Source organism: Acinonyx jubatus, chromosome X, assembly GCF_027475565.1.
Source record: "Acinonyx jubatus isolate Ajub_Pintada_27869175 chromosome X, VMU_Ajub_asm_v1.0, whole genome shotgun sequence".
In the NCBI taxonomy this organism is placed as follows: domain Eukaryota; kingdom Metazoa; phylum Chordata; class Mammalia; order Carnivora; family Felidae; genus Acinonyx; species Acinonyx jubatus.
In genome coordinates this window covers 61,301,213-61,328,256 of record NC_069389.1, presented here as the reverse complement: position 1 = coordinate 61,328,256, position 27,044 = coordinate 61,301,213, and the positions used below count along the sequence as shown (strand labels likewise).

The 27,044-nt window shown below is 35.7% G+C and overlaps 1 protein-coding gene across 1 annotated transcript in view; it reads left to right on the top strand.

Annotated features, from left to right (window-relative positions):
• The window catches only part of MAGT1 (magnesium transporter 1), a 58,943-nt gene extending 33,630 nt beyond the window's left edge, over window positions 1–25,313 (top strand). The window contains exons 4-10 of the mRNA XM_015084280.3: window positions 4,401–4,541; window positions 5,576–5,716; window positions 6,645–6,734; window positions 7,373–7,436; window positions 16,329–16,403; window positions 19,836–19,926; window positions 23,283–25,313. Of these exons, the coding sequence (XP_014939766.1) occupies window positions 4,401–4,541; window positions 5,576–5,716; window positions 6,645–6,734; window positions 7,373–7,436; window positions 16,329–16,403; window positions 19,836–19,926; window positions 23,283–23,298 (618 nt within the window). The 3' untranslated portion in view covers window positions 23,299–25,313. The remainder of the gene's footprint in view (window positions 1–4,400; window positions 4,542–5,575; window positions 5,717–6,644; window positions 6,735–7,372; window positions 7,437–16,328; window positions 16,404–19,835; window positions 19,927–23,282) is intronic.
• The last annotated feature ends 1,731 nt before the right edge of the window (window positions 25,314–27,044 follow it).

Here is a 27,044-nt window from a genome sequence, read left to right as displayed (position 1 = left end):
AATTGTAATTCCATTTATTTTATTTATTTATTTAAAAAAATTTTTTTTTCTTAATATTTTTTTTTATTTATTTTTGAGACAGAGAGAGACAGAACATGAGCGGGGAAGGGGCAGAGAGAGAGGGAGACACAGAATCCGAAGCAGCCTCCAGGCTCTGAGCCGTCAGCACAGAGCCCGATGCGGGGCTCGAACTCACAGACTGTGAGATCATGACCTGAGCTGAAGTCGGACGCTCAACCGACTGAGCCACCCAGGCGCCCCGCATTTATTTTAACAATATACACAAAGACTTTTTGTTAGTGATTTGTAAAGATACAAAGCTAATTTTCTTTTACATCAGATAGCTTTCATATTGATGCTCATTTTATTTTTTTATTATTTTTTTCGATGCTCATTTTAGGGCTATATTTAGAGTTGGTGGTATAAGGATAGAAGTATGTCCATCTGTGGAAGAAATTTAAATCTTTCTCCAAATAGTAGTGTCACTTGCCACTATAAGTGGGAAAATATATATAACATATAATGTACTATCTTTACCAATCTTAAATGTACTGTTCAATAGTGTTAAATAACACATTGTTGTGCATCCGATCTGCAGAAGTCTTTTCATTTTGTAAAACTGAAATTCTTTACATATTAAATAATTCCCTATTCCCTCTTGCCCAGCCCCTGGCAACTACCATTCTTTCTATTTTCAGTCGCTTTGAATTTGACTACTGTATGTACCTCACATAAATGTAATCATACAGTATTTGTCTTTTTGTAATAAGCTGTATTTCACTCAGCATTATGTCCTCAAAGTTTATACATGTTGTAGCATGTGTCAGAATTTTTTTTCTTTTTTGAGGCTGACTGATGTTCCATTGTATGTATATAGCATATTTTATTTATGTATTAATCTGGTGATGGACACTTGAGTTGCTTCCATCTTTTGGCTATTGTGAATAATGCTGTTGTGAATAGCTATTGTGAATAATGCTGCTGTGAACGTAAGTGTACAAACATCTCTTCGAGACCCTGATTTCAATTCTTTTAGATATATGCACCTAGAATTGAAATTCCTCTAATGGTAGTTCTATTTTTAGGTTTTTAAGGAACTTTCATACTGTTTTCCATAGTGACTGCACCATTTTGTATTCCCACCAACAGTACACACAGGTTCCAGTTTCTTTACATCCCCATCAACACTTATTTTCTAGTTGTTTGGTTTGGTTTGGTTTGGTTTGGTTTGGTATGGTAGTAGCCATTCTAATGGGCATAGTTTCATTATAGTTTTGATTTATTTTTCCCTAATGATTAGTGATATAGAGCATCTTTTCATGTGTTTGTTGCCCAGTTGTTTCTCTTTTTTGGACAAACATCTGTTCAAATCCTGTGCCCAGTTTTTTTTTTCTCTGCCCAGTTTTTAATCTGTTTGGGTTTTTTGTTGTTGACTTGTAGTTCTTTGTATATTGTAGGTATTAACCTTTTATCGGATAATATGATTTGCAGATATTTTCTCCCATTCTGTAGATTGCCTTTTCACTCTATCGATTGTGTCTTTGGTCTACAAGATATTTTAAAAGGGGTGATTTAGCATAAAGATGTTATACTACTAATTATGGAAATACAAGTTACAATAATGGTGATGTATAATGTTTACCTATTATATGAGGTTTTGACAAGACTTTGCAGAAATAGATAGATACCTTCCTACATTGGTGGGTAAAAGTACAAATTGGTACAGCCACTTTGGAAAGCAAATGGACTCTATGCATTTTACTTTAAAACTTTTCTATCCTGTGACCTAACAAGTCCATTTCTATAGAAAACCTCTCACAAGTACACAGGGAGGTAAGTATATGGCTGTTCATTGCAACATTATGTATAATTGGAAAAAAAACTAAAAGTTTAACAATAGCATAGTTACTTAATAATCTATAAGAGTGAGGTTGAGGGGCACCTGGTTTCAGTTTGGGTCATGGTCTCACAGTTTGTGAGTTCAAGTCCCACATCAGACTCCATGCTGGCAGTGCAGAGCCTGCTTGGATTCTCTCTCTCTCCCTCTCTCTCTGCGCCCCCCCCCCCCCGCGCTCATGCTCTTAATTTCTCTCTATCAAAATAAATAAACTTAAAAAAAAAAAAAAAGGCCAGCACTGCTCCCCCGGGGCGGCACGGGACAAGGGCTACCTGGAAGGCGCTCATCTTGGTTCTGGGGAGAGTTTGAGTTTGCATGGGACAGAGGCACATGCAGGTATGGCTGTAAACTTAATTCTCAGCCCCGTTCAAGCCTTGCGCTGGCTGGGTGGCTGGGTGGCTGGGTGCTGGCTGCATGGCAAAAGGCAGGTCGCGTCTCTCTGTTTGCCCCTGAAAGAGAGGTAGCTGCATCTCAGTCTCCTTAACGTGCCACCTGACTTGAGGACCCTGCAAGTCAAAGCATATACTGGGTGACGACGGCTCTACGCCCAGGTCACGGCTGGGCTTTTTTGCCAGGTTCTTGCCAGAAAGGGTTTGGGTTTCATTGATCCACCAGTAAATACAGGCTTGTGCTGAAGTTTGCTCCCTTGCCAATTTAAGTACATTTCTTAATTTTGTTACCTGGTACAAAATAGGTGCTTAATAAAACTTGGTTAAAAGAATGAAAAAAAAAAAGAAAAAACAGAGGTTGATATATATGTACTATCATGGATAGATCCCTCAAACATGGCTGCATAGAAAGCAAATTGCAGAATATGATAGTTAATATGATACCATTTGTGTTAAAGTGGACACAAAGCAATATTTGTGTTTTCTGTGGTATACAGACACATATATGAATAAATTCAAAAAGGTTTAGAAATAATAATAGTGGCTGCTAGAATTGTTGGTCCTTATAACCCTGTAAACTTTTTTTTTAATTTTATAGAGGAAATAGATTCATATATTACCTGTATTTTTAGGCATTTTTTTATGAATCCAAAAGTGATATAGTTAACTATTGAATATTTTGGCCTAGGGGTGCCTGGCTGGCTCAGTTGGAAGAGTATGCAACTCTTGATCTCAGGGTCATGAGTTTGAGCTCTGTGTTGGGTGTAGAGATTACATACATACATACATAAAAATTAAAAAGAAAAAGACTTTGGCCTAAAATTTGGGTAACAGTTTGATGGAGTGAAAACTGTCCAGGGTCTAGTTCTTAGCTTTTCAATTTTTTAAGTTTGTTTATTTTTGAGAGAGACAGAGACAGAGCATGAGTAGGGGAGGGGCAGAGAGAGAGGGAGACACAGAATCTGAAGCAGGCTCCAGGCTCCGAGCTGTCAGCACAGAGCCTGATGTGGGGCTCAAGCTCACCCACTGTAAGTTCATGACATGAGCTGAAGTCGGACACTTAACCAACTGAGCCGCCCAGGCGCCCCAAGGTTCTTAGCTTTTCAAATTGAGAAATTGAATTTTAACAATGTAGCCAGAATTTACCTAGTTCTGGAGACTGTGCACACTCACATGGATGTTGGTAAATAAGGGACTAATCTATTAATTCATTAATTTGCCATATTATATTGCCAAGGAGACCAAATAATCATATCGACTAATCACTATACTTTTCTTCCTTATGGGAAAGTCTAAAAAATTACTATTAGAGGGTTCTATTGTGAGTATAGAATCAAAGCAAGGGAGTTGGATTATTTTATTGGCTGATGTCTTGAAATTATAGTTGTCTTATACAAGCTAATCTCCATTATTGGATTACCTGTTGAGGGACCTGAATGTTTGCATCAGTTGGTCAGCGTCTTTTCCCTGGACTTACTCAGACTTTGTATTTTCCACAAATACAGTTATATCACATCAGGAAAGATACAATGCAGATGAGTCAGTCATGGTTTCTTTACCTTAGCAATTCCAATGTTGTCTTCTTTAAGCATACCATCGTCTCATTATAGAGAATAGAAAAATGTGATGCTTATCAGTAAACATTTATGAACCTTTTAGAATTAACTGTTTTTGCATATGACTACCATTTTGATGGTTTTCACTGCAGTGTTATGTATGTATGTATGTATATATGTATGTATTTCATTGCAGTTTTAGAGCACTGTCTTGTTTTCTGCAGATTGAGAATGTACTCTATTTGGAGCTTAGTCCAGCTACATAAGGCAATTTTAGTTCTCACAAATGTATTATTTTTACATAATTTCTGAACAGATGAAAATGTTTGTGATATATGAGATTTTCCATTCTAAAGTAGAAAGTATAGACTACTTAGCTAGGAATTAATATTTGGTCAGTAAAGTGTACTAATTAATTAAGGTCACAGGCCGCCTTGGATTTGAATCCTGACTCCACCGCTTACCACTTTCCTTAAGATGCCTAAATTTCAAGAAAATATTTGCTGTTAAGATTATTTTCTTGATAACTTATATTTTCATGGACTTCTTTTTATTCAGCTAAATATGAATTCAGCTCCAACTTTCATCAACTTTCCTGCAAAAGGGAAACCCAAACGAGGTGATACATATGAGTTGCAGGTGCGTGGTTTTTCAGCTGAACAGATTGCCCGGTGGATTGCTGACAGAACTGATGTCAATGTAAGTTCCCCTACTTTGTAGAAAGTTACTTTGCCATTATCCACTTCAAGTCTTACGGGAGGTCCTAATTGGTCTCCTCCCCATATCACTGAAGTGGTAATAGTTCAGTAGCCCCTTCAAAAGTAGCATTTAACAGAATCATCCTGATGAAAGAGTGAAATTATAAAACATCTTCTATCACCTTCTTGAATTCAGTATGGAAACCACTCCTTTGACCTCATTAAGTCCATGGACTATCTAGTGATACTTGGCAAATACATCTTAATCTTTATTTATTTTTGAGAGAGAGACAGCGTGTGAGCAGGGGAGGAGCAGAGAGAGAGGGAGACACAGAATTGGAAGCAGGCTCCAGGCTCCAAGCTGTCAGCACAGAGCAGGATGTGGGGCTTGAACTCATGGGCCACAAGATCATGACCTGAGCCGAAGTTGGACGCTCAACCGACTGAGCCACCCAGGCATCCCAACTTGGCAAATACATCTTAATCTAAAAGATGTTATGTTGTAAGCAGAATGTTGTACTTATCCCATCCTATTTTAGGATATACTATAGACCATTTTGATTAGGATGAAAAGAAGTGTGATTTTTCCTGAAAGAATTTGAAATAATTTTTAAAAAATTTTTATTGGGGCATCTGGGTGGCTCAGTCGGTTAAGCATCCAACTTCAGCTTAGGTCATGATCTCACAGTATGTGAGTTTGAGCCCTGCATCGGGCTCTGTGCTGACAGCTCAGAGTCTGGAGCCTGCTTTGGATTCTGTGTCTCCCTCTCTCTCTGCCCTTCCCCCGCTTGTGCTTTGTCTTTCTCTCAAAAATAAATAAACATTAAAAATTTTTTTTTAACATCCAGTTAGTTAACATACAGTATAATGTTAGTTTCACATGTGAAATATGATTCACCACTTTCATACAACACCCAGTGCTCATCACAATGATAACCACACTAATTTTTATTGCTTTCATTTCAAATCAGTTTGACCTATATAATTAACAAATAAATTTCATACTTTAAAACATTTTTCTTTCCTTTCCATTAGATTAGAGTAATTAGACCTCCAAATTATGCTGGTCCTCTTATGTTGGGATTGCTTTTGGCTGTTATTGGTGGACTCGTATATCTTCGAAGAAGCAATATGGAATTTCTCTTCAATAAGACTGGATGGGCTTTTGCAGCCTTGGTAAGTAAATTTAGAACAAAAATTGTTTGCATACAATATAGTATAGTTAGGTAGCATTAAGTTTATTTCTTACCTGTGAGAAGAGATTTTATATGTTTTTATTTCATGCCTTAAAATCAGTTTCTTTCCTCCATTATCTCATTAGGATGGCCAGGGTTTGGAGAAACTCATACTCAGTTTTTATTCACCCCTATGAAAATATGCATTTCTTTTGGAAATGCTCTTTTTTTCTAATTTTCTTTTGTATTAAAAAATTTTTTAATGTTGGGGCACCTGAGTGGCTCAGTCAATTAGGTGTCCAACTTCAGCTCGGGTCGTGATCTCGTGGTTCATGAGTTCGAGCCCCGTGTTGGGCTCCGTGCTAATAGCACAGAGCCTGGAGCCTGCTTTGGATTCTGTGTCTCCCTCTCTATCTGCCCCTCTTCCTCTCTCGCTCTCTCTCTCTCTCTCTCAAAAAATTTTTTAATTTTTATTTGAGAGAGCACCAGCAGGTGAGGGGCAGAGAGAGAAAGAGAGAAGGAGAGAGAGAAAGAATCCCAAGCAGACTCTGGGTTGCCAGCGCAGAGCCTGACACGGGGCTTGAACTCCCAAACTGAACCATGAGATCATGACCTGAGCGGAAACAAAGAGCCAGACACTCAACCAGACTGAGCCACCCAGGTGCCCCCCTTTGAAAATATTCTAAAAGACTTTTCAGTTTTCAATTGTGAAACTTGTGTCAGCTTATTTATAATTTTAAAATAGGGTTTTCCTTTCAGAATAACTATTATTGGTTCTTGTGAAATACAAGACTTAATCAAAAATCATTTATCTGAAAAAATTTTGTTCACATATTACTTAAGCAGACACACTTGTCATAAACCTGTTAATCAGTGTGGGAGCAGCTGTACCATGTTGTATAAGTATTTCATTATTTTTTGTTTTTTAGTGTTTTGTGCTTGCTATGACATCAGGTCAAATGTGGAACCATATAAGAGGACCACCGTATGCTCATAAGAATCCCCACACAGGACATGTGGTAAGGGAAGTCTGGAATTTCTTTCCATTGTATACCAAAGTTAACTTTAATAATTATTTTGTGACATCATTGCCAGGATGTGAAGGACCTAGGTTTAGTTTTTACCTTTTAATTTCTCTGATACTGAGCTTCAATTACTGAAAAGTTCTCTTAAAAGTAGAAAGTTCCTAAAAAACAAAAAAAGTGGAAAGTTCCTTATCCCATTTGGTGAGTCCTTTTGACTAGGCTGACTATGAAAGTCAGACTTGAACTAAATAGAATAATTGATCTAGTACTTGAGCATGTACCGTTTCTAGGCACTGTGCTAAGTATTATAGTGATAAAGAAGAAAAACAATCTTTGTCTTCATGAAGTTTACATTATTATACCTCATGGTCTTGTACACTGAAATACTAGTTTTCTCATATGTTCTGTTGTTGAAAACATAGTATAAGTACAACGAAAAGGCAAATGAATAAAAACACAGAAATAATGTTTATTTTGTCCAAATTACTTATTGATGAATACCACAGGTCCAGTGCTGGTATACATCAGGTAAATTAATAATTTCATAGGAGTTGAAAATAGCCCATTTTAGGATTAGAATACCAAAAGTTAATGTATGTTTAAAGATTTAATTTTGTCTTTTTTCCCCCCAGAATTATATCCATGGAAGCAGCCAAGCCCAGTTTGTAGCTGAAACACATATTGTTCTTCTGTTTAGTATCCTCTTTATAATAAGTCCTTGGTGCTACATTTTAATTTGTCTGTTTGCTCACATTCTAGTATTTTGTCTACAGTGTTTGGTTGAGGCTGCTCTCTTATTTTTTTGTTTATTTATTTATTTTGAGAGAGAAACAGCACAATTGGGAGAGGAACAGAGAGGGAGGGAGAGAGGAAGAATCCCAAGCAGGCTCTGTCGGTGAAGAGCCTGTCGTGGGGCTCGAATTCAGGAACCGTGAGACCATGACCCGAGCCTACATCAAGAGCCAGATGCTTAAATGACTGAGCCACCCAGGCACCCTGAGGCTGCTTTCGTATTAATGCAAGTTTTAATATCTTTGGAATCATATTTCTGTGCCATCTATCTTAGCGCAATCAGAGACAAACCTGCAGTCTGATAGAGCCAGGTTTATTGATCACTGATTCAAGGGAGACTGCACATCAGAAGAATCATGTGACATCTTACCTAAGGAAAGATAGAGTTATTATAAAATTTGAAGGAAGGGTGAAGCTTAGGTGCAATGTAAAGGAAGCAATGTTTTTGATAAACTTAAAGGAAAGCCAGGCTAAATGTAAAGGGATCAGTATCAAGTTTGGACTGTGAAGTGGACACAGGATTCTGTTTCCTAGAAACTATACAGAGTTCAGATAAATGTGGGAGTTTGTCTTCACAAACTCTTTATTTGAAGCTTTATTTAGTTGTAAATTGAGGCTACTTAGAAATTATACATTAGGGCACCTGGGTGGCTCAGTTGGTTAAGCATCTGACTCTTTAATTCAGCTCAGGTCATGATCCCAGGGTCATGGGATTAAGCCCCAAGTCTGGCTCCGTGCTGACATGGAGCCTGCTTAAGACTCTCTCTCTGCCCCTCATCCCCTACTTGCGTGTGCTCTCTCCCTCTGAAATAAAAGAAGAAATTGTACATTTAGTGACTTAGATCCTCCAGGCAAGAATGGATTGTTACCTTAGTGATGTAATTTGAATCAGTGTATGATTTTAGAGAACAGTGTTCATCATTTAGTAAAAAACAGTAGTTACTCAAAGACAGAGGTTATTTTGACATTTTATAGCTGCAGCACGTCCTAGGTAGAAATATTATTTCCTGTGAACTTTGTAGCTGCTTTTTGTATGTTGTCCCATTCTTTTGAATGGCAGGGCAGATTTTTACTTTCTCACATCTGAAAATTTCAGTCTGAACAGTAACAGGTCAGTGTCTAAATTTCATAGTATTACTGAACACAGTTTACCCCCACCCCACGAATATACAAGCAGTGACTCTGCAGAACAAATCAACAAGGTAAACAAATGTAATGTTCCTAGAATTGTGCTTCTTGGCCAAGGGGTCCTGACATTGACATTAGAGTCAGTTGTAGCCCAGGCTGTTAGAGAAAACTGCCCAGTGGCTTGATGGTAAGGTCTCATCTCATAATCTAAAGAATTTAGAGGTCATCTAGTTCAACACTTACTCTGTTGACAGTGGATTATACTAAGAACTGGCTAAGAAATTTGAAGGTGATTACAATCAATATGAGTAATTTAATCCCTTAAAATTTTTTTTCTGATTATAAAAGCAATACAAGTTAATTAAAGGAAATTTAGAAAATAAAAAGAAGTGTAAAGAAAAAATCAAAACCCTTGGAAATACCCCCTTTAGTCAATCTTTGTAAATCGTTCCCCATTTTATTGTACTATATCAGTGATTTATTTAATAGAGATACTTGAAGAGAAACATTCTGGAAAAAATTTAAGCTTTCGGTTTTAATTGAAGGACATTTGGGAAAATGATATTTTCTCAAAACAGTGTTCATGTATAATATGGAAAACAAATCTGCTTAAAATCCAGTTCAGAGCCAGGAAAGTTCATCTGTTCAGCCATGGAATGGTGAGCTAAAAAAATTAATAATAAACACCTATTCCTTATGATAAGAAAGAAGATCGCAAGAAAAATATGATCCAAACCATGTTTCTTTCAAACCCTAAAATTTATTTTTTATTCAATTTATTTTTTTATTCTTTTAACACTTTTTATTCAGTTTATTTAAACTAAAAAGGTTCACCCATTTCTCCCACCCCTTACTTCCCTTCTCTAGTAACCACCAGTCTGTTCTCTGTATCCATGAATGCTTGCAGGCATGTGTGTATATACAATTTATTTTTAGATTCCACATATAAGAGACGATACAAGTTTGTCTTTCTCTGTCCTATTTCAAATTATTTGAAAATTTAATTTGAAAATGCTTGTTTATGGTTTGGTGTATTAACAAATTACTATAACTTGGAAATTTTTCAGTGTCTCAAAATGGTCTCAATTAATGATATTTTGAAACTGAATAGTGTAGCAAAATGGCAGATAAAATTATACAATATTAAGTGATTTGTGGTTTGTTGGTGTTCTAGCTTTGTCCTAACTTTTTTTCCAAAAAAATTTATTTCTTCTTCATTGTTGAAAGGTATTTTACAGGTATAGATTTCTAGATTTCTTTAAGCACTTTGGAAATGTTATTCCATTGTATTTTACTTATGTAGTTTCTGTGAAAAAGTTAGATTTAGTTCTTATTATTGTTCTTTGAAGGCAGTGTGTCTTTCTCTGATGGATTTTAAGACTTTTTTCCTAATGTTTTTATTTGTATTCCTCCTGTTTTCTGGGTTGCAGAACTTCCTCAATCTGTGGGTCAGTACCCTTCATTCATTTTTTTTTTTAATTTTTTTAATGTTTATTTATTTTTGAGACAGAGAGAGACAGAGCATGAATGGGGGAGGGTCAGAGAGAGGGAGACACAGAATCTGAAACAGGCTCCAGGCTCTGAGCTGTCAGCACAGAGCCCGATGCGGGGCTCGATCTCACAGACCACGAGATCATGACCTGAGCCGAAGTCGGCCGCTTAACCGACTGAGCCACCCAGGCGCCCCCCACTTCATTCATTTTGAAAAATGTTTTAGTTACTGTCTCTTCAATGTTTTTCTCCCATTTTCTCCATCCTCTCCATCCATGGCTTTCAACTTGAGAGCCTGGTCTATGAACCATGTCACTCTTTCTGGTAGAACCTGGACCTTAATCATGGTCTCTTTAACATTGTAGACTGTCAAAATTCTCTCCTAAGCTTGTCCTTAGTTTTTAAGTATAATTATATAAGAAGTTTAAGAAATAGGAATAGTCTTACCTTTTTCTTCTGCCTAAAGGTTAAACATTACTTAAAGCTTCACATACATTTGGAACAGATTGCAAGCCTGTTGAAAGATAGCATTTTTTTCCTTTCCAAGTTTTTGTTTAAATTCTAATTAGTTAACATATAGTGTAAATTTAGTTTCAGGTGTAGAATTTAGTAACTCAACTATTACATACAACACTGGGTGTTCATCACAAGTGCCCTCCTTCTTAATCCCCATCACCTGTTTAACCCATTCCCCCACCCACCTCCCTCTGGTAACCATCAGTTTGCTCTCTATAGTTAAGAGCCTGTTTCTTTGTTTGCCTCTCATTTCCCCCCCTCTTATGTTCATTTGTTTTGTTTCTTAAATTACACATATGAGTGAAATCACATGGTATTTGTCTTTCTCTGAGTGATGTAATTTGCTTAGCATAATACCTTCTTCCACCTCCATCCACATCATTGCAAATGGCAAGATTTCATTCCTTTTTTATGGCTGAGTAATAGTCTATTCCCTCTCTATATCTATATATCTCTATCTCTATCTCTATCTCATCTATATCTCTCACATCTTTTTTATCCATTCATTAGTTGATGCACATTTGGGCTCTTTCCACAATTTGGCTATTGTTGATAATGCTGCTATAAACATTGGAGGGCATGTATCCCTTTAAATTTGTAATTTTGTATCCTTTTGGTAAATTCCTACTAGTGCAATTGCTGGATCATAGGGTAGTTCTATTTTTAACTTTTTGAAGAACCTCCATACTGTTTTCCACAGTGGTTTCACCAGTTTGCATTCCTACCAAGAGTGTAAGAGGGTTCCCCTTTCTCCACATCCTTGCCAACACCTGTTGTTTCCTGTGTTGTTAATTTTAGACATTCTAACTGGTGTGAGGTGGTATCTCATTGTGGTTTTGATTTGTATTTCCCTGATGATCAGTGAAATTGAGTATCTTTTCATGTGTCTGTTAGCCATCTGTACATCTTCTTTGGAGAAGTGTCTATTCATGTCTTCTGCCCAGTTTTTAACTGAATTATTTGTTTTTTGAGTGTTGAGTTTTGTAAGTTCTTCATATATTTTGGATACTAACTCTTTATCAGATATGTCATTTGCAAATATCTTCTTCCGTTCTGTCGGTTGCCTTTTAGTTTTGTTGATTATTTGCTTCACTGTGCAGAAGCTTTTTATTTTGATGAGGTCACAATAGTTTCTATTTGGAAATACATCATTTTTTGTAAATTTGGTTAATAGAATGCAAAATGGGAAATTTTTTTCAGTGAGATATTTATTTTTCCTTTATTTTGTTTTAGCTTTTTGGTAGTGGTTAGGAAGGTGTGAGTGATGTTTTCTGAGCAATTACTTTGCTAAATGTTATGAATGCATGATTTATCTAAGGAACTTACAGTATTGGGACAAACAGATGTGTACAGATTACAAGACAGTACTTTAAATACTGTGTAATAAGGTGTGATGGTGAGACCATGAATGAAGTTATTTAACTTTGTTAGCAGTAGGGAATTTTATGGGAGACTGAAAATCCCTTATTTTTTTAATGGACACAAAGCCTAAAAACTCAAAAGTTACCATGTGATAAGAACTAATAGAATGAGACTACTACTAACTAGTAATTATGAGTTTGGAAAATATCCACATATTTATCATTATTTTAGTATTGTATAATTTACTACATGATTAATAAAGCAATCTGTATGAATTGAGTGATCTACTAAAAGCAACTTTTAAAATAACATTTTAAACTTTTTAATTTGAATTATTATATTCATGCAGAAATGTTCACAATTTATAAGTGCAGTGTACAGTTTGATAAATTTTCACAAAATGAACAAAACTGGGTGTAACCACCACCCAGTTGATGAAATAAAATTTTACTCACAACCCAAAGCCTCCTCCATCTCATCACCTCCTCCAGATTGCTACCTCCCCACCCAAAGGTAACTACTATCCTGACAGCTAACAATGTGGATCAGTTTTGCTTATTTTTTAACTTTACACAAATGGAATTATACATTAAATATATTTGAATGTAAAAAATAAAACAGCAGATAAGAAAAATTTCATCCATGATCTTAAACCCTAATATTAAAATCTAGGTTTATTTTCGCATATCCTCTTTCATTCTCTGCTTATTTGTATTTTTTTGAGGGGTGCTCCTTTTTTTGTAGTTATAGACATACTTTGTATGCAGTTTGGTTTAATATATCACAAGCATTTTCTGTATCATTGTTGGCCTTTATAGTTATAAACGTTGCATGAGAATTACAGAGAAATAAGAAAATACAGGCAAAGAAAAATAGTGATCATTCTTAATATTTATATAATATGTATATTATAATTCAGTTATTCTCCTATTGTTGAACATTGCAACGAGTGTTTACTTGGATATAAACATAATTTGGCAGGGACGTCTGGGTGGCTCAGTTGGTTAAGTGTCCAACTTCGACTTGGGTCACGATCTCATGGTTTGTGGGTTGGAGCCCCGCGTCGGGCTCTATGCTGACAGCTCAGAACCTGGAGCCTACTTTGTATTCTGTGTCTCCCTCTCTCTCTGCCCCTACCCCACTCATGCATACTCTCTCTCAAAAATAAACATTAAAAAAATAAATATAAGATAATTTGACGTATCTCCAAATTCTCAGAAGTAAGATTTGAAGCAAAGTGTACAAATCTTTCTATTGTTCTTGATGTTTTGTCTAAATTATTTTCCAAAATAATTTTACTGAAAAAAAGGGAAGGAGGATTGCTGCCAGAATATGTGCACTGATAGCCCTGACAAGTTCTAAGTATTATTATGTATTCTCACATTTTTTCTTTAAAGTTTATTCATTTATTATTTCTGAGAGAGACAGTGTGAGAGTGCATGCACAAGTGCACTAATGAACTGTGAGATCGTCCGTCACCTGAGCCCAAGTTTGAGGTCTCAACTGACTGAGCCACCCAGGTCCCCCTGTTTTCTCACTTTTTTAAACTGCTAATTCAATAGGCAAAGAAATTGTATGTCATTGCTTAAATTACCTCGGATAATAATAATTCAAAGTACGTAATTTAAACGTTTTTCCACAATTTTATAATTATGCCTCATTTTATGCAAATGTCTTTGCCTTCATCATATATAATATACTTTAGTTCTCCTAGTTCTTTAAAAAAAATTTTAATGTTTATTTTTAAGAGAGAGACAGAGCGTGAGTGGGGGAGGGCAGAGAGAGAGGGAGACAGAATCAGAAGCAGGCTCCAGGCTCTGAGCTACAGAGCCCAATGCGGAGCTCAAACTCATGAACCACAAGATCATGACTTGAGCCGAAGTTGGACGCTTAACCAATTGAGCCACCCAGGCACCCCACTGCTAGCTCATTTTATAGCCCAGTTCTTATGTGTTATAAAATACTACTTTCTCTAATTTCTATTTAGTTCTTCCATAGTAACATTTAATCATGATTAGGTAATTATTTATTATTTGTTTCATCACTTATATATCCCACTAGAAAGTAAACTTGTCCAAAGAATGGTCTATATTTTGTTCAACTTTTAAAAAATATTTTCTTTAATCTTCATTTATTTTTGAGGGGAGACAGAGATACAGAGCGTGAACAGGGGAGGAGCAGAGAGAGAGGGAGACACAGAATCCGAAGCAGGCTCCAGGCTCTGAGCTGTCAGCACAGAGCCCAATATGGGGCTCGAACCCACGAGCTGTGAGATCATGACCTGAGCTGAAGTCGGACACTCAACTGACTGAGCCACCCAGGCGCCCTAATTTTGTCCAACTTTTAACTCCCAACATCTAGAAGCACCTGCCATATAATAGGCAGTGTCAGTAAAAGTTTGTCAATAAATGATATGAATCAATAAATGAAATGAAACAATACATATGGAAGTACATCACAGCTCTTGATAACTGAGAACAGCACACAAAGACCTTGGCGGTATATTGCAAGATGGAAAGCTTATTTAAAGAAAATACATATAGACCATGATACAAAACAAACCATTCCGAAAGCAAAAGTCTCAGCCATTAATCAAGAGTGCCTTCTAACCAAAGCCTACAGAAATGATCAGTCTTTTCATGTATCTGGGTATAAAGAACCTTAGAAAAAATAATCATTGCAGAATACTACTTGTCTAAGCAACTAAAGGCATGATGAGTGGGCATAATGCCTAAAAAAAGGCTATTGAGAGAGAGGGCAAGGCCATAGTGAAGGGATGAATAGACAAACTATAGAGCCAATGATAAATTCAGGCTTTAACTGAACACCTATTTTTCCCTTTCTTCTTAATCATACCCACATGTGGTAGCCTACAATGTGTATGTGTGTATGTGTAATTAATTTGGGCACTTTTTTAAAGTTTATTTATTTTGAGGAGAGAGAGAGAGAGAGAGAGAAAGAGCACTAGAGGGGGAAGGGCAGAGAGAAAAAGAATCCCAAGCCGGCTTTGAGCAATCAGCGCAGAGCCCGACATAGGGTTCAAACTCGCAAAGCTGTGAGATCATGACCTGAGATGAAATAAAGAGTGGACTGCTTAACTGACAGAGCCACACAGGCATCCCTGATATGGGCTTTAAGAAAAAGTTTTTTGATGTTTAATTTATTTTTGAGAGACACAGACAGAGTGCCGAGTGGGGAAGGGACAGAGAGAGGGAGATACAGAATCCGAAGCAGGCGTCAGCCTCTGAGCTGTCAGCACAGAGCCTGACACAGGACTCAAACCCATGAACTGTGAGATCATGACCTTGGTGATTTGGGCATTTTTAACTGCTGTTTGTATTTACCAAACTGCAGGGTAAATTTCTCTTTTCTATTAGAACACATTATATTTGCTTTAAAATTCAATTTTGCTTATTTTAGCAGTTAACCATCCCATGTGTAACCTATTTTCATGAGTAGGTATATTTTGTATTTATGTAGCTTCTATATTAAGCTGAATAAAATTGAGGTGATGACATACAGGATTTTCTTTTTTTTTTTATTAGAATATGTCAAGCTGAGTTTAGTAGTAATTTGTGCTTTAACAGTTAATTGTTGAAATTCTGGAGAATTTTTGAAAAGTTATTTTTTAAATAAAAATTAGTTGCTATTCTCTCCAAATGGTGTACATTTCAAGTGTTTTCAATTTGGGAGGGTGGTTGAATAATCATAAAGGATATTTATGTTTTAAAATGTATACAAGGTTGTGGGTGCCTGGGTGGCTCAGGTGGTTGAATGTCAACTCTTGATTTCGGCTCAGGTCATGATCTCTTGGTTCATGAGATCAAGCCCTGCATCGGGCTCTGCACTGGCAGCATGGAGCCTGCTTGGGATTCTCTCTCTCTGTCCCTCCTTTCCTCAAGTTCTTTCTCTCTCTTTCAAAATAAATAAACATTAAAATAAATAAATAAAACATATACAAGGATGGAGCAATAGTTGCCAGAATGTCCAGAAAGGTTATATCAAAGTACCATGTCAGGAAAACTCATATTTCATTTGTGAGTTATTGTGGGATATTTGTTGAAAATATTAGTTTTTATTTGTACAAATGAAGTAATTTTCCAACCTTAATATTTTTATTATATCTTCATAGTAAATAATTGCCATTCTGTATAGATACAAGATTACGTATTTTAGTTTTTGGTAATTGAAATTTGAAGGTTTGTATGTTCACTGTAATTTTCTTCATGAAATAATAAGAATATTAAAGTAGTATGTCTTTGTGTCTGTATGAATTTCTCCTTAAACAATTTTTCTAAGATGGTGGGGTTACCTTAGGGATGGTGCTCTTATGTGAAGCTGCTACCTCTGACATGGATATTGGAAAGCGAAAGAGTAAGTTATATCATATGCCAAAATGTAACAATTATACCTTTACTTTTTATTTAATTTTTATTTTGTATTATTAAAATATAGTTGGCATATAATGTTACATAACAATTGTGCTTTTAATATAGAAAAAAGAATGTCCTCTTAATCACTTCCTCTCTTAGATATAGGTGTGTTGTTTTACTTCTTAATTATTTTAAAAGTAACATACACTTAATGTAGAAAATGTGAAGGGAAATCAGAGTGTGAAACATTTGGGGGGAAAAATACCCATTATTCCATAATTGAGAAGCTAAATATTTTAATGTTTTAATATAGTTTCTTTCATTTGTAAAAACATATTTAAAACTCTGTGTATAAAATTTTAAATCTTGTACCTCCCTTTTTAACTGGACTTAAACAATTCACTAATAAATATTTTCCTATACATAATTTTAAATTTGTACTCTATGCGGTAGTTTACTTAACCATTCTGATTTTGTTAAACATTTAGTTTTTCTTCTAACTTCCATTATAATAATATTTCCTTAATGACTATCATAGTATATTAAGCTTTATTCTCATTTCATATTAATTTCTTTTTTTTAATTTTTTTTTTCAATGTTTATTTATTTTTGAGAGACAGAGACAGAGTGTGAGTAGGGGCAGAGAGAGAGGGAGACACAGAATCCAAAGCAGGCTCCAGGCTCTGAGCTGTCAGCACAGAGCCTGATGCGGGGGCTCGAATCCACGAACCGCGATATCATGACCTGGGCCGAAGTCAGATGCCCAACCGACTGAGCCACCCAGGCGCCCCTCATATTAATTTCTTAAGGTAGATTCCTACAGGGGCGCCTGGGTGGCTCAGTCGGTTAAGCGTTCGACTTCGACTCAGGTCATGATCTCACAGTTCATGAGTTCTAGCCCCGCATCGGGCTCTGTGCTGACAGCTCAGAGCCTGGAGCCTGCTTTGGATTCTGTGTCTCCCTCTCTCTCTGCCCCACCCCTGCTCACGCTCTGTCTCTCTCTGTCTCAACAATAAATATTAAAAAAGAAGGTAGATTCCTACAAGTTGAATGACTGTATGGTCCTGTGTATTTTTTAATTCTCTCGATGTTTTAAACTGATGATGCCAAACTCTTTCCCCAGATGTTCTGATAGTTTAGATTCCTACTAGTGGCATTTAAAAATGCTTGTTTCCAAAAAAAAAAAAAAAAATGCTTGTTTCACAGTAACTTTGTCAACATTAGCTAAGCTAAGCTCATTAAAAATCTGTGTGTGTGGTTTGTGTGTGTGTGTGTGTGTGTGTGTGTGTGTGTGTGTGTTTGCTAATCAGATGGCGGGAAACTTTATATTATTTTGTACTTCTTTGGTTATTAGTAAAGTTGAATATTTTTCTAAATGTTTATTAGCTGTTTGTGTTTTCCCTTATGTAAAAAGCCTTTTTGACTTTTGCTATTTAATCTATTAGAGTCTTAGAACCTTTTATATTGGTTTGGGTGAACTTTTTATATATTAAAATATTCACACATGGGTACTTGTAAAGAAATGCTAGCAATGTAGTTTTATTTTACTTACATAAAATAACTTTAAATCAGAGTTTTACTTTTATGACTACAAAGTTAAATGTTATCAAATTAAACTCACTAAATAAAGTCTACTTTTTATTCTAGAAAAAAGATGATGACATTGGATTTCAGATTTAGAAGATTCTTATTTTTCTGAATTGAAATGAATCTTCACATATTGCAAAAGCAGAACAAATGTATCAATTTTTTATCTAGTCAGTATACATCCTTTAATTGCCTGACTTAAAAACTTGCCTTTCTCAGTATCCATTATTGGGAATAGGCCCTCTGGGTACTACACTGGTGGCATGAATTTAAATTATAAAGTATTTTGGTGACGTATATTAAAATAATCCCAATTTGATCTACTTCTAAGGTTCTAACCTAATAAAATAATACAAATGATAACCATAAACACTTATTTAACGTTTGTTTTATACCAGAAACTGTCTTAGACACTTTTAGATATGTTACATGAAAAAAGTAGAATACAAACATACACAGACTGATTTTATATATACATTGATATAGATATACATGTATATGTGTGTTTAATTGGATAAAAAAGACTTCTACAATGATCATGTGTTAATACTCAGAAAAAATATATTTAACATTTACATTTAAAAAAATTTCTTTTAATGTTTATTTTTGAGAGACAGAGACAGAGTGCAAGTGAGGGAGGGGCAGAGAGAGAGGGAGACACAGAATCCGAAGCAGGCTCCAGGCTCTGAGCTGTCAGCACAGAGCCTGACGCGGGGCTTGAACTCACAGACTGCAAGATCATGACCTGAGCTGAAGTCGGATGCTTAACTGACTGAGCCACCCAGGTGCCCCTTTAATATTTACATTTTAGTCCCTAATCATATTATGTGATAACTTAAAAAAGGAAAAAAAAAAACTGTTCCCTAAGTATAAGATAACTAAAAGCTGTTTTTTGTGTTGGCCAATAAGTATGTTTCCCTAGAACTTCTACTGCTGTAGCACACCTGCTTTCCCACATCCCCACCTCTGTGCTTTTTAGCCAGTGTTATTCACAGGACTCAAAGAGCCTCAAGTTATGGGAATCATACTTGAGCATTGTGGGGTCAGCATCCAGAGTTAAGGTCGTTAACTGCTATGCCAAATCAGAGCATATGAAATGAATGTAGAGAGCTATGAATTTAGAGCTAGGATTCAGTATTTTCCCCCTCATTCAAATGAGGCATCCATATTGAATGAGTACCTTATTTAGGCAGTGTAGTTACCTATAAATGAATAAAGTACTTTCAAGTGAGGGTGTCACAATGATGTTATCAGATGTCTTTAAATCAATATTTATCAATACAATAAGGCCACTTTTAAGGGTTTAGAAGGAATTTAGTGAGTGATTTCCTTGTCAGTAGAACTTTCTAACACTAATTTCTTGACTGTGATAATTTTAAAGGAATATATTATTATATGCAATTAAATTGCACAAGTGTATAAGTGGAACTACTCTATTATATTGTAATGGTTCAAATTAAATGGGAAGGCAGAATCCTGAAGATAAAGAATAGGTATGGAGGCGCCTGGGTGGCTCACTCAGTTGGGTGTCCAACTCTTGATTTCGACTAAGGTCATGATCTCACAGACTGTGAGTTCAAGCCCCATATCGGGGTCTGCACTGACAGCACAGAGCCTGCTTGGGATTCTATCTCTCCCTCTCTCTCTGCCCCTTTCCCCTCGCAAAAGTAAATAAATAAACTTTAGAAAAAATTTTAAATAAAGAATAGGTATGAAAATTTTTGGAAAATCGCAATTTACCAGTAAATTATATCCCTTCCTTTTCACTCTTGTAGACTAAAATTTGTGCCCCAGTTTTTTATTTTGCTTAACATGCTCATTTTACTCTCCTTTTGTTTTTCTCCAGTAATGTGTGTGGCTGGTATTGTACTTGTTGTATTATTCTTCAGTTGGATGCTGTCTATTTTCAGATCTAAATATCATGGATATCCATATAGGTATGATTATTTTATATTTACATAGTGATTACCTATACTTAACAATGATTAGAGTTAATGTTGCTTTATAATATTTGTTTTTCTTTACCTCCAAACTAGTCTAGCTTCTAAAGCAGAGATAGGCATTAACTTAAATATGTTGCATATAAAAATTAACTTAAGAAAATTATGATATAATGGACAATAGTATGTGATTTCTCTTCTCAGGAATATCTTTGAGGGTTGTTCTGACATCACCTAATTTAATCTAAAAATCTAAAAACACTTAATGATTAGATTATTTTATGCCTTGTCCACATACTCTACTTACTCTTGAGGAGCAAATTATTATTTTATTTATTATTTTTTTTTTATTTTGAGAGAGAGAGGGAGCAGAGGAGGGGCAGAGAGAGAGGGAGAGAGAGAATCCAAATCAGGCTCCATGCTGTCAGCACAGAGCCCAGCATGGGGCTCGATGCCACGAAATGCAAGATCATGATCTGAGCCAAAATCAAGAGTCGGACGCTCAACCAACTGAGCCACCTAGGCACCCTGGAGCAAATTATCTTTTAATGTTATTTTAAAACTTCTCACCTCTACTTTTCAAGGTTCTTTAGATGGCATAAACAGAACATTTCATTAGAATCCAGTTTTTTTTTTATTATTTTGATTTTTTAAGGTTTTTATTTATTTTGAGAAAGAAAGAACACATGAGCAGGGACAAGGGGCAGAAAGAGAAGGAGAGAGAATCCAAAACAGGCTCTGTGCTAACAGCACGGGGGCTCAACCCCATGAACAGTGAAATCATGACCTGAGCCAAAATCAAGAGCCGGATGCTTGGGGCACCTGGGTGGCTCAGTCGGCTAAGTATCCGACTTCAGCTCTCATGATTTGTGAGTTCAAGCCCTGCATCAAGCTCTGTGCTGACAGCTGAGAGACTGGAGCCTGCTTCACATTCTGTGTCTCCCTCTCTCTCTGCCCCTCCCCTGCTCACGCTCTGTCTCTCTCTCCTTCAAAAACAAATAAACGTTAAAAAAAAAAAAAGTCGGACGCTTAACCAACTGAGCCATCAAGGTACCCTAGAATCCAGTTTATGGAGAGTATAAGAAAGAGTGTTTGGGGAACTGTCAGCATGGGGCCTGCCTGGCTCTCTCTGCCCTTCTCCTGCTCACACACTCTCTCTCTCTCAAAATAAATAAACTATAAAACAACAACAAAAAAAGAAAGAGCGTTTAAGAAGATCTAATTGGCTTGAAATGTTCATAGAGATCTCTAAGGCTCAGGGAAGAAATTACTGTCCTGGTTGTAAATTCTCGATTTTATTCTGTTAGTAGCCATGAGATGTGTACCTACATAATGGGGAATGTTGTGAGTTAGTTTTATAATCTGAGTATCAGTTGCCATAATTCCTGTTCTTTTAATACAACCTTGTCCTGTTGTATAAAGGACTATGAACACTAAAAATAAAGTATATCAAGTGATGTTTTTGAGAGACAAATTCATTTTTCATATTACTTTTAACACATGTTTGCAGTAGGTAATTTTGAACAACTCCTTGGTTGATTGATTATATTGTGACAGTCCTAGATTCTTTTGATCAATGAACAACATAAATCAATCTTTTTTTGAATTTTTTCTTGCAAACTTACTTAATTTTATTTCTTTTTTTATTTCTTTTTCAGATTTTTATTTAAATTTTAGTTCTCATATAGTGTAATACTGGTGTCAGGAATAGAATTTAGTGATTCATCACTTATGTATAACACCCAGTGCTCATCACAAGTGCCCTCTTCAATACCCATCACCCATTTAGCCCATCCCCCGACTACCTCCCTTCCATCAGCCCTCAGTTTGTTCTCTAGACTTAGGAGTCTCATGGTTTGCTTCCCTCTCTTTTTTCCCCCTTTCCCTATGTTCATCTGTTTTGTTTCTTAAATTCCACATATTAGTGAAATTATATGGTATTTGTCTTTCTGTGACTGACTTATTTTGCTTAGCAAAATACACTAGTTCCATCCATGTGGTTGCAAGTAGTAAGATTTAATTCTTTTTGATGGTGAGTAAAATTCCAGTTAGTTAACATACAGTGTAATATTAGTTTCAGGTGTACAATTTAGTAATTCAGCACTTCCATATAATACTTGGTGCTCCTTACAAGAAATATACGCCTTAATCCCCATCACCTATATAACCCATTCTCCCCCCACCTCCATTCTGGTAACCATCAGTTCTCTATAGATAAGAGTCTCTTTCTTGGTTTGATTCCCTCTTTCTCCCTCCCCTTTGCTCATTTGTTTTCTTTCTATTTTAATATTTATTTATTTATTTTGAGAGAGAGAGAAAGAGCACACACAGGGGAGGGACACAGAGAGAGGGAGAGAGAGAATCCCAAGCAGGCTTCATACTGTCAGCATGGAGCCCAATGTGGGGCTCAGTCTCAACAACCGTGAGACCATGACCTGAGCCAAGATGAAAAGTCAGACACTTAACTGACTGAGCCATCCAGGCACCCCATTGTTTGTTTTATTTCTTAAATTCCACATATGAGTAAAATCATATGGTATTTGTCTTTCTCTGACTGACTTATTTCACTTAGCATAATACTGTCTAGCTCCATCCATGTCTTTGCAGATGACAAGATTTTGTTCTTTTTTATGGCTGCTGAGAAATATTCCATTGTATATATATATATACCACATCTTCTTATCCATTCATCAGTTGATGGATATTTATGCTGGCAAACTTAATTTTAAGAACAAAACCTACCCGAACTTTGATTTTTGATTTATAATCTTCTACCTTTATACTTTTATTCTTCTGTGTATATATATTTTAAAATAATTTCTCCTCTATAGAATACTGAATGGAGTACAAGGGCAATCTCGCTGGGATTTCTATTGCTTTATTTCATCACCATGGTTGATTCAGTTATTAATCAGTATTTCTCTTCATGACATATTTTAACTTAAGTTTATGTCTATTTCCTTCTCGCCTAAGACCATCTCAGTATCTCGGTGTTTCTCACTTTTGGTATTAATACTCAAAGTTTATTATGCATACACCCAAATGCTCTTTTGTCTGTTAAAATCAAGATACAGTATTTGTTAGAATTAAAGCCTATTGTGGGGTGCCTGGGTGGCTCAGTCAGTTAAGATCCCACTCTTGATTTTGGCTCAGGTCATGATCTCACTGTCATGAGATTGAGCCCCACATCAGGCTCCACATTGGGCATGGAGCCTGCTTAGGATTCTCTCTCTCCCTCTTCCTCCGTTCTTCCCCCGCTTGCATGTGCACACACTCTCTGTTTCTCAAAAAAAAAAAAAGTAAAGCCTTTTTTTTTTCAAAGACTAACATATTGTTTAATGTTTTTATTTCAGCTTTCTGATGAGTTAAAAAGGACCCCAGAGATATGTAGACACTGGAGTAATGGAAATTGGAAAATGAAAAATGGGTGTGTGTTGTAAAGAATGAAATTTGTGTATTTTGTATTACCTCTTTTTTTTTCAAGTGATTTAAATAGTTAATCATTTAACCAAAGAAGATTTGTAGTGCCTTAACAAGCAATTTCTTGTCAAAACCATGAAGTATTTTGGATACAATTCTCCTCCTAACCTTCCCTTCCTGATGAACTTTATGTAACATTTAATTTAGTAAAATTAAGTACATTATAAAAATTTTATAACTACTACATTTTAATTAGAACAAGGTTCAAAACTGCTTTAGTAAGCTTTTGGCTATCTGATTTTATATTATCTTACCCAAAATTAGGGGAAAAAAAGAACTGACCAGGTGTTCCTACATATGCCTATTAACAGATAAATGTATCAGGAATCCAGTTTTAGCTTTTCCATCTTTGCATGGATGTGTATACTTTGCACATCTTTCCTTTTGGGTGGGGAAATCTGTGCTATGCAATCTTCTGAAAATAGAACAATATTAGAGTACATATCTAACCTGTAGAAAAGACTAGCCAGTCCTCCCCCTCCTTCATGTTTTCTGCTGAAATACAGTTCTAGTTATGCTTCGTGGTAGCTATAGATATTAAAAAGTCTAAATACAGGATTATGATTTCTGCATGAATGTGTTGTTAACTATTTTTATTTGGAAAGATTTCAGGTTTATTCTGTCTCCTTAATTTCTTTTATTTACGGTAGGTTCCACTCTAATAAAAATGTAGTTTAGTGCTAAAATCAGTGTTACTTAAAAATCGTCTGAAATGTTTCTGCAAATTAAAGATTGTTGCTTATTTCATTTGTACCTTAGAGAAAAAAATAGGTTCATCTGGTTAAGTCAATTTCTGTATTACAGTTACAACATATTTCATTCACCCTCGTATTTAGAAGGACTCCCTTAGACTGGAAGAAGCACATCCTGACATAATTGAGTTGTTGCCTGTGAATGGAAAGTAAATTGTTTCTTGACAGTTCTGTTTTTGCTATTATTTTAGCCTTCATTCCCACACCTCAAGTAGAGAAACAGTAAATATTTGAAGAGTTTTTGAGTTTTGTCTTTTTTTCTGTCAGTGGAAATAACCATAAATGCTAACCAAATTTATGTGAAGAATGAAAGAATGAAAGTTATCATTAGATCTAGCCATAACCTTTCCTATAGCTATGAAGAATATCCTGAAATTCCACTATTATGGAAATATGATAATTACGATTGTGAAAAAATTTTAAAGCAATCTTAGAAGTATTACATTAAAATAATACTTTGCCTACTATTTACTATCTAATAACTCCCATGTGGTCTAAAAGTCTTATATAAAGAGATTTGCAGAAGAGATGGATATAATTGCCTAAGAAGAAACATTTTATGAGGGTTTTTGTTTGAAGATTTGGTGGGTGGGGACATACAGTTGACCATTTCCCCTTTAGTGAATTCACTTTTTGGTGATTACTTCCCTGTAAATTGTGTGATTTTGGATTCCTTATCTGTTATTCTTGTAATTGTCTCAGGCCAAATAAATTTATGCTGTGATTCTTATGAGACTTGTATAAAGATGCCCTGATTTGTACAGACTGACCAGGGTAATACTAGTTCCATGTAATCTGTATAGCTCCAGATAATGTGCCATGAGCATTGAAAGAATGACACTTTTTTTTCAATTTGTTTTGTCTCCCTTATAGCACATTTTTCTTGTGCAGGGAGAAAAGTTACATTCTAGCTAAAATCTGTAGAAAGCAGATTTACTAAACTTAGAATAGAGTTAATTTTATGTAAACTTTGAAATTTGCTTTCATCTGAAGTGCCTTAAAGTAGACTCTTAATTTACTTTTCTAGTAATGTTTTAAATATTATTTGTTATGCATTTTAAAAATACTATTCAAAATGACATTGTAGTAGCACAGATAACCAAATGTCTGGCTATTTGCTTTTTGACCATATCAATAAACTTTTACAATCTACTCTGAGTTTTTTGATTAAAATGTAAAGAGGGGTGAATTTAAAACACTAAATTAGAATTGTAATATTAGATTATTTCATTTTGAAATTATAATTGAATTTCTTATTGTCCTAATGACAGTGAATTTGATAAGCCAATTTCCTTAGGTATTTCCATTTTTTATTTTTTTTTACATTTATTTATTTTTGAGAGGCAGAGAGAGACAGAGCACAAGGGGCGGGGAGGGGCAGAGAGAGAAAGAGATACAGAATCTGAAGTAGGCTCCAGGCTCTGAGCTGTCAGCACAAAGCCCGACGTGGGGTTCGAACTCACAAACCGCGAGATCATGACCTGAGCCAAAGTGGGATGCTTAACCGACTGAGCCACCCAGGTGCCCCCTGCTTAGGTATTTCTAAACTGAGATACATTCTTCTGGGATTTCATATGTTATCTTTCATTAATGTTGTCATCTATTAGATTCAAAACAGCCAAGATTAATAGATGAATGGCTGTCATAAATGGTTGATCTAGTTTTGTCCCTATGAACATTGTGACTAGGTAAGTTACGTTTTTGTACTGAATAATTGATTTGAAAGTTACCCAGATTATCAAGTTATATGAGACTGGGCAACAGTACATTTGAAAACATGGAATGGGAACATTGGACAGGAAGTAGAGAGATCTGGCTTTTAAACAGCTTTTGGTCCTTCCTTACTTTCTGTTTAGCTATGTGACCATAGGCAAGTCACTTGAAATAGGTTCTCTCAGGACCTGTTTCTTTATTCTAATGTGAGTGCATTGGACTAAATCTCCTCAATGTACCTTCCAGCACCACTGTTTTAGGTGCAAAATATTAAAGATACATGTATTTAAAATATTAATACATATAATTTGTGATATTCAGGTTTGGTATCGAATTAAATCAATTGAAATGTAGGATGTTTTGTAGTCAGTGTTCTGAAGAAGCTCTGAAATGCTGTGGTGGCCATTATAGGTACAAGTTATTTCATATGCATTGAAATATTTTTTAGAAAAAAAATCTAGAAAGGATTTACTTGAAACCAGTAAGTTAATATCAGATCTTGATTTAAATAGGTTCTTCCCAAATATGAGCAAGGATGAAATCAACAACTGTAATAGTATGCTAATATTATAGAAAGTCAAAGCCAAAGGGACCATTTAATCAGCCCCTTTATTTTGACTGTTAAAGAAAATCTAACTTAGGTGATGGAGTTCACTGAAGGTTATTCTAAGGAAATGCCTACAGAGTTTCCAATTTTGCTGCAAATTTCCTATGGATTAGGTTTCAGTGGGAGATGCAAGTTACTCCCTGGAGACATAGAAACCATAGTCTATGATTGTTTCCTGACATCTAGATCCTGGATGAAGGGTCCTGATGGGAGAGGCATTTCCCTGGAATGGTTGATGTAGGCTTCAGAAGAAGGGAGGAATTTCAATAGACTCCCTTTAATCTGTGAAAGTAGAATTTAGGGTCACCTGGCTGGCTCAGTCAGTAAAGCATGTGACTTTTGACCTCAGGGTCATGAGTTCAAGTCCTATGTTGGGCCTAGAGCTTACTTTAAAAAAATAAAAAATAAAAAATATACATATATATTTTTACCACAACTCAAAACTAAAATACTAATGCTCACAACTAAAATACTAATGCCTTGGCTCCAACCCCATACTGGCATATCCTCACTGACACCACTTTGTATTTCACCATTGTCCTGAAAATATGAATACAGCTGGA